This window comes from Camellia sinensis, chromosome 1 (assembly GCF_055761805.1).
Source record: "Camellia sinensis isolate YWXY chromosome 1, ASM5576180v1, whole genome shotgun sequence".
Taxonomy (NCBI): domain Eukaryota; kingdom Viridiplantae; phylum Streptophyta; class Magnoliopsida; order Ericales; family Theaceae; genus Camellia; species Camellia sinensis.
In genome coordinates this window covers 57,558,397-57,566,572 of record NC_138961.1, presented here as the reverse complement: position 1 = coordinate 57,566,572, position 8,176 = coordinate 57,558,397, and the positions used below count along the sequence as shown (strand labels likewise).

The window sequence follows — 8,176 nt, the reverse complement described above, 5'->3', positions numbered from 1 at the left end:
GCACAGTTCAAATAAAAGTTCATCCTACTCTGTAGCCTTCGATCAACCCAAAAAATAAAACAAAAAAAGAAAAGGTCATTTTCACTTTTATCTCCTAAGCTACAAGAACATGCACATATGAAATTCATTGAATCACAAGCAATGTCATACACTCGCAAGGATGTCATTGAAATCATGAAGGATGGAGATCACCTTGGGTTACATATACAGCTTGACCTAAGGTCAAGTAATAAACAAGACCAGTAACAGCAAGCATGGAACAAGATATATTTCCAAAAGCGACAGCAAGGAGGCACGCTGATGCATTTGCAATTAAACCACCTGGCGAACACTTGCAACCTTAAATGTTAAATTTCCCACAAACAGCTATTACATCACTTCAACTATCTACCTGCAGCTCATCTACAACAGGTACGAACATTTAACATCTCAACTTCCAAGGGCCAAACCTCAATTACACCAGAGAGAATAAAAAAAAAAAAAAAAGAGAAGAAATTCACTTAGAGAGAATGAATAAAAGAAAGAAACACATGCTATGAATTTAAAGAAAAAAAAAACAGCACGATTTAATAGCACAGTTCCCCGTAGTTCTTGCAGCCGGAAGCAGAATGATTTCAATCATCAGGAAGAACGAGCTTGGAGTCTGAAGGGATGTGAGGGAAGATACAACCTTCAGTTAGACCATACATGGACCAGGCCATGTCTATTGCCAGTATAGATCTCATTACGTTCTTCATCATAGAAGAGAGCAGTGATGTCCTCGAGGGCTTCTGCAACAGTGCTTCTAATCCTGCAAGCTCGGATCCGCTTATTTGAACTGCAATTTCTGCCATTACAACATCCACTACAACTGCATTCACCTATGGGAAAACTATTGGTTGCTCTTATTTTAGCAAGGCATTTCCCGGTCAAGATATTGCTGATATTGATAGAACCTGCTGCATGATCAATGGAAACACCCTTAAATAAATAAAAATAAAAAATAAAAAAAACAAACAAACAAACAAACAAAGCAAGCAAAATAGAAACATATGCAATTTCAATTTAGACGTAATCACACTTGCAAAAACACCAACTCCATGGCACAACCTATCATGTAATAGAATTAGCTGAAAAGCAAATAACATAAATTCTAGGCAGAAAAGACACCATTCATTAGAAGATGGTTCAGCCTGCAGAAATGTTCATCATCAGAAACAATATTGGGCATGTGAGAGCTTTATATGTAATGTTGTGTTTGTTCCTAAACTTAATTTTTTGAACAATGCATTGAGTAATAGGTGGTTCTGGGCTCAACTTTCAACATGTGTTTGTTCCCCCATTATGTTTGTTAGCATGCTCTGTTTTCCGTGCATCTTAATGAGTTCATTGTGTGTTAGTCTCTCCACTTGCAAGAGAGAGTCACACAAGAGAGACAGTGTAAGAGCATGACCTACATTGTCGGAACCATTTCTTAACAACGCCTTTAGAACAACTGGTACTCTTACAGGTGCTTGAAGAATAAAAGATGTAAATCTTATCGTACACCCAATGATAAGAAAGCATTATCATCGAACTTCAAAAGGCAATACTATCCATGCTCATAAGTAAGGCATCAGAACTAAATGCTGCACATGAAGAATGCCTTACATAAATTGTGCATCTCAACATGAAATAGACATCAATTTCATACTAAAAAGCATTTCGTGTGTGTATTTATCTTTTCCTCTTAACCAATTGGCATGATAGGTTAACCCATTTAGACCCCTCAGGTGGGAGTTCACAATGAATTGCTCATTTGAATATAATAATAATATCAATTTTTTATCAGGTGATCGTGATTTATTGTTTCCTTCTGATAGGTTAACCCATTAGACCCCACAGAAGGGAGTTCTCAATGAATTCCTCATTTGAATATAGTAATAATATCAATTTTTTTTATCAGGTGATTGTGATTTACCATTTCCTTCTGATAATGGATCATCTGAATCCGCTTTGCAGTAGGAAATTATAAGATCCTGATCACTTGTGATATATATGTTGTTTGTGTTGCAGTCAGGATGCCACAAGAGGTGATCCTCAAATGAAGTTACGAGCTCCCCACGGAAGTTCCAAACAGACACCGTCCTGTTTCTGAATGTCAGGAACAACTGGTTCTCATATAGAAATATAAATGCAGATGGAGTCATAAATTCAGTTCTGCTAACTTCTGTCAGTTCAGAATTGCGAACCTGCAAATAACAAATATCACATATTAAACGTAGATTAAAACAAATTATTTCAAAACCACAACAAAGATCCTTACATCAAGAATCTGAAGATTCTCATTTTCTTGCTTGACAAGAAGCTTCTCGTTGAACTGTTCAATGAAATCCACCTTCTTATTCCGATGAAGGAGATGTTTGAAAGTTTTGAGAACTGTACCATCCTCTATTGAAAGAATCTTAAGAGGAACATGGCCACTAGCTTTGGTAAAAATCAACAACATGATGCCTGGACTGTTTTTCAGAAACCAAAAAAAAGGGGGTAAGCTACATATGCATGATACAATCCTACAAACATGTGTCGTCTACACTGTTCAGGTGTCTATCTATGCAGGTACTTATCAGAAAGATTACCTGATCTTAATCTCTTGAACATTTTTGTCTGATATGGAGTACAACATCGTGTAGTTTTTCAAGTCAAACACCTTGTATATACTGATAAAAAAATGGAAGGATATATATATATATATATATGGATCAGAATGAAGAAGCAAATTGTACACAAAACGATCATTGTAAGAAAACCAAAATAATCGGATACTTACCTATCTTGTGCCGAATAGGTGAGTACCTTCCCATTTACATCATCAAACTCCACAAAACCAGGCCATTTCAGTGACTCAGACTCAAAAAGAGCAAAACCTGCATCTGGCTTACCCCTCCTTATGTACCTGAACCATTAAACAGTTTGATAATGAATAATAAATAATAGAAACTAAGAGCAACTGAAACAGTGTAGTTCACATACTCAATCCTGGTGGTCCTGCATTTCAAAGAACTAAAATTGTCAGAAGCATAAACTGAGACTGTGATAAGAGAATCATTGTTTTTATTGTAAAACAAGCTTCGAATGACTTCATCAGGACTGACATTCAAAAAGCATATCCTCTGGTTAGCCTCTGCATCCAACAATGGACAAATTATAAGGGGCCCCTTTTCTCAATGTCTAGAAGCATACACTGTTTATCACCACATATTCTTCACATAAACATAGAGATGGTTATTAAACTAGGGCTCTACCTCGGCTAAATGCAGCACAAACACCAGATTGCGCAAGAGCAAAGACAATGTCATGGGCAGCTACTATTTCAATGATTTTTGACCTCTTTTTGAGAAAGGACAATACCATGCCGCAATGTCCTTTTGGGTCATGGGTATCATATTCCTCCTGAGACAATATTCATACAGGTCATCACCAGAAGAAATTACAATATGCAAAAATGATAGACCTACACAGCTTATAAAATAATATAGGGGAAATGATCAGATCAATAATCAAGTAAAAACTCTCTGTTATATGAGAAATAGCTTGGCAAGATGCACTAACACAATGCGTAAAAATTGCTGAATGCTTATATAAATTTCAGTCACATAATTTGATTGTCATCTTAATTTTGATAATAGAACTAAATTGCGGGTAGAATGCACTGCAATTGCCACATCTTCAGGTATCTTCGAATCAATAATTCTATCATCCCAAAGTCTTATCAGCCAACGCACATGAATAGCAGACAACACAGAAAACTGACCTTCCAAATCATTCCAAAATTAATCCTCCAATCACTTAAACATGACCATGGCAAAAGAGAAGTCCCATTACATATGCTTGACCTCGACTTACCAATCCTAAGAAAATTCTGGGTGGGATGATTCTAATTCAAGGTATGTCTGGACAAACCCCCTTTAGCAACTTCTATATATGGAAATAAATTGGCTGACTCTCAATTCTTCTGCTATCACTAGTCATACAAAGAAAGAAACCCATTTATCAAAAAAAAAAAATACAAAGAAAGAAACCCTCCGACTCCATGTCTAGAAGCTTAAACAGCAACTCATAATGGCAACGTGTCATTGTCACATGACACGCTCATCCAATCGAATTCCACCACACAGGAAAGGAGAAAAAACCCCATGTCCAAAAGCGTAAATAGCGACACATAATGGTTGACACGAGGACACATGCAATGTTACCTCCATCCAGGACACGTGCAATGTTGCCTATGTATCTAAATTTGATTGAATGGTTACACCGCGTGATATCGATGACGTGGTGGGTAAAACCCACAAAATAGTTTCTCATTAAGTTATGTATATGACATATCACAAATAAACATATCAAGGAATAAAATAATGAGAAATTAAATACATTTACATATATGACATGTCACATATAAACATATCAAGAAATAAAATTTTGAGAAAATAGATACATTGCAAGTCCAAAACATAGCAAGTATATATCAATGTGAAATTTTCTAAAATAAAAAATGGACATTTATATTAAATCATGCAATGGTATATACTTGTCCAAAAAAAGAAACAATGTTATATACAATCACATAAGATATATATCATATAACTAACTTAAAGAGGGAGCTGGATGAGTAGAGAACCTTGATTATCTTTCAAATCTTTAGCTTAATGCAATGTTGTACATATAATAAATGATACTTTAATGTGTTATACTCTCGCTGTCCCATTTTTTATCTATACTTTCAAGTTTTGGAAGTTCAACTTTATGTGTCCTAGCTGGAAACTAAAAATCTTAACACTCACTAACCCTTATTAACCTTCTTTAAATTTATACTTGCACAATTCCAATTCCCGAAACATTATTCTATGAAGACAATAAAAGCATTTTGTAAAAATATCATTCAAAGATTCTTTCTTAAAGTTTTTCCAAAGTCAACTAGGGCACAAAAATGGAACAAAAGTGTCATTCACGTAATATAACGAGAGATTATTCAATGGGTTGTACTCACCATTTCACAATACCACATGGCATGATCATCTAAACAATTTCAATATAGAGGCAACATTGCAAGTGTCTCAAATGGAGGCAACACTGCACAAGTACACGTGTCAATCATCACATATTCTCATGTTAAAACAATAAAAAATGTGATATTCCCTTATTTTCCATGTGATGAAACATGATTGACTGGTAAAATCATGAGGGATTGTTGACATGGTATCACACACATACTAATTTCTTGTAATAAATAACACAATATGTCATATATATTAAATATTATTGTACAATATAAATAATTCTTTTACAAATAAATGGTATATTTAAAATAAAAATAAAAAAAAACAGAAACAAAATACCGAGAGGGTCCTAGCCATATGCATAGGATGTGCCAACGGAGGAAAAAGAAAAAAACAACAAACTACTCCAAAAACTCTATGAAATCCAAACTTTGATTCAAGGATAGTTCAACACCACCCGGGAACCAACTATAACAATACAGTGCAATAATATGGCAATATAACCCAACTTACTAATATTGAGTGAATGTTACACAAATTAATGTGATTTATCCACCTGTGATAAATTATTGATTAATCACGTATTTTGATATTTTATTCCATAAACTCCATCCCAAAGAATTGTTTTAGAAAAAATCTTCAAAATATTTCGTCTTGACTCACAAGCACTGTAGCTTATGCTACATAAGCCTATTATAAATAGATCCCACGCATTCAAATATTATATGGTGTAAATAATATTTAATGTGCTAAGTAATTACAAGGTTCATACTTGAATAGAAATTATGTAAAATGGAATTTTGTAGAGAAAATGAGTTCTAACTATATTACCTTGTAAGAAAACCCTTCTCTACTATCAACGTTGAGCTTCTTCTGCTTCTTCCTTTTCTTCTATCTTCACACATAAAGGATCATCATCCAATTTGAATACATGTCTCAAGGACAAAGCCCGTAAGGCCATACCTATGCCAATGAGACGACGTGTCAACATATCCCATAACATATCCTCATGCACCCACCTCACCCCCCCCACCCAAAAGCTAGCTTATCACCTCATCCCATAACATATCCTTCTCCATTTTCAAACTCCACTTACTTCAAAGTACATGTCCACAATTGGCATCATGTGTTACAACCAAAGTGAAATAAACCATATTTCATATCTCTTTTTCCAATAAGGTCAACCTACGTTCCTAAAAGACTTCAACCCCAAAAGGATCCTCAATGTGATAACATATTCGTTTGGGATGTGGGTTGGCTTTTTGACTATTTTAGTCTGGGACTAAAAAAAATCTCGCTTGGAATAGGTTTTTTGTTTTTTCTAAGAGAAAAAATGAAATGATTATGGTTTGAATTCGATATTTTGTCTTATTGGATTAAAAAACTTATTTTGTCTTTTTGTGACTATTTTAGCAAAAAAAATCTCATTTTAGCTTATGCCAAACGAAGGTTCTACAAAAATTCTAGTGGTGGAGACAAATTCATGTTCTAAATCTTCTCATATACAAACACAAGAAAAACAGACCACATGATTTTGGTACACACGATTAGGTACACCAACTTCAAGACCAACATCCATCGCTCTAACTGTTAGTGTCCATAGCGAGAACTGGGCTACATATTACAGTCACTGCCAAATTAGATTTGGACTCCCTACATTTTTGTTACATGAAAATCCTGCCACCTATTATTTTTTCATCTTTTTTTAATCTGTCCACCACAGAAACTGGTATGTTTTTAATGGCGCAAGTTAATAATTTGATATATTGAACAACAACCCATATGAGCAACTAATTGATGAGAAAACACATTGTATGTATGTGAGAGCGATTGTATGTGTGTAAAAGGAACCAATGCTAGGTAAGTTGCGGAACACTCATAAAAGCATAAAAACCCTAACATTTTCACAGTGCATCACACACTACAGATACAAATTCATATATATATATATATATATATATATATATATTTCATTTGTTGCAATTATTCCTGAAAATGAGAAACAAAATGGAGGCAATATTGAACCAACCTGCAAGCGAATGTTCCTGAACCTTTCTTGGGCGTCGCTCATACTGAAACCACGGTGGCGCTTCGAACAAATCTCCCTTCTCTGAAGCTTCCTAACGCTGTTGAACCCATCAACGCCGCTGCGAGGCCTTTTCTTCGCCACAACTCGGCGACCACTGCACGGCCGAGGACTCGCAGTAATTTTTCTACCGTCCATCTCAGAACCCACTAATCTACTACTACTACTACTAACACTGAGTTAACCACCACAATATTTTCAAATACGGTACACATATATATGTATGAATCAGCGTCAATTCACACAAAAATCAACCATCTTTGGTCCGGAGAATCACGATCTTATCTTCAAACCCTCACTGTGTAATAAACCCTAAATCTCAGAACACAAAGAACTAGGGCTTTTTGGCTCGCTGTGACGATTAATTGCTCAAAACATCAAGCGAGGAAGAAATCAGAGCTCACCCCTTCCTCTCTCTCTCTCTCTCTCTCTCTCTCTCTCTTCTCTGTAAAGCTCACTCTCGCTCTCTCTCTCTCTGTCTCTGTCTCTCAGCGTGCGAGAGCGAGTGTTTCTTCACATGGGGCCGAAGGAAGAAGGAAGAATGAAGATGAAATACATATATCGGATTTTAAAGAGTTTGAAATCCGACTTGATTCAATACATATATCGGATTTTAAAGAGTTTGAAATCCGACTTGATTCAAATCAAAAAAATAAAATAAAATAAAATAAAATCCCAGATCGTCAACTTTTGACACTGTAAATTTTTGGGGGCGCAAATAAGGATACGTTTGGGAGGCTTTTTAAGAAAAAAAAAATCATTTGAAATTCTCACACTTTTGAAAAATTATTTCGTGTGATATCACGTGATTATATTCTAATCAATTACAAATTATAATGTTTCTTAATCATTTAATATAAAATTATTATTTATGTTGTTTTATTTCTATCAATCACAATATATATATAATACCACATGATCGTATTGGGACCACCAAATAGGGGGAGCTTCTATATGAACACCCCATATCTCCTCCTCTTACACACTTAATGAGAGAGTGTGTTGGGAAGTTGTGTGTGAAGGATGTGTATAGAAAGAAAGTGGTGTGTGTAAATAGATGCTGCTTCTATATGCA

The 8,176-nt window shown here is 35.1% G+C and overlaps 1 protein-coding gene across 4 annotated transcripts; it reads right to left on the bottom strand.

The window, feature by feature from the left end:
* Window positions 1–267: 267 nt before the first annotated feature.
* Window positions 268–7,887, bottom strand: LOC114279008 (uncharacterized). 4 transcript variants are annotated; one of them, XM_028221154.2, is made up of 9 exons: window positions 7,045–7,678; window positions 5,006–5,088; window positions 3,264–3,411; window positions 2,992–3,142; window positions 2,789–2,914; window positions 2,598–2,678; window positions 2,285–2,477; window positions 1,940–2,210; window positions 268–938 (listed from the first exon to the last, which is right to left on the bottom strand). In XM_028221154.2, the coding sequence occupies exons 2-9, from the start codon at window positions 5,021–5,023 to the stop codon at window positions 673–675; spliced, it is 1,254 nt and encodes a 417-aa protein (XP_028076955.2). In that variant the 5' UTR covers window positions 5,024–5,088; window positions 7,045–7,678; the 3' UTR covers window positions 268–672. The 4 variants fall into 4 exon arrangements, with proteins under 4 accessions (XP_028076955.2, XP_082734100.1, XP_028076953.2 ...); XM_082877974.1 differs by having other exon boundaries at window positions 268–935; XM_028221152.2 differs by lacking the exon at window positions 5,006–5,088 and having other exon boundaries at window positions 7,045–7,887.
* Window positions 7,888–8,176: the final 289 nt, after the last annotated feature.

What these genes read in the sequence shown, in the direction of transcription:
- LOC114279008 (XM_028221152.2), bottom strand. Translation starts at nt 7,239, where the DNA reads ATGGACGGTAGAAAAATTACTGCGAGTCCTCGGCCGTGCAGTGGTCGC. An exon ending in TCAGGAACATTCGCTTGCAG is followed by an intron (nt 3,412 to 7,044) that starts GTTGGTTCAATA and finishes ATATTGTCTCAG; the next exon opens with GAGGAATATGATACCCATGA. An exon ending in TCCATTATCAGAAGGAAATG is followed by an intron (nt 939 to 1,939) that starts GTAAATCACAAT and finishes TTGATCATGCAG; the next exon opens with CAGGTTCTATCAATATCAGC.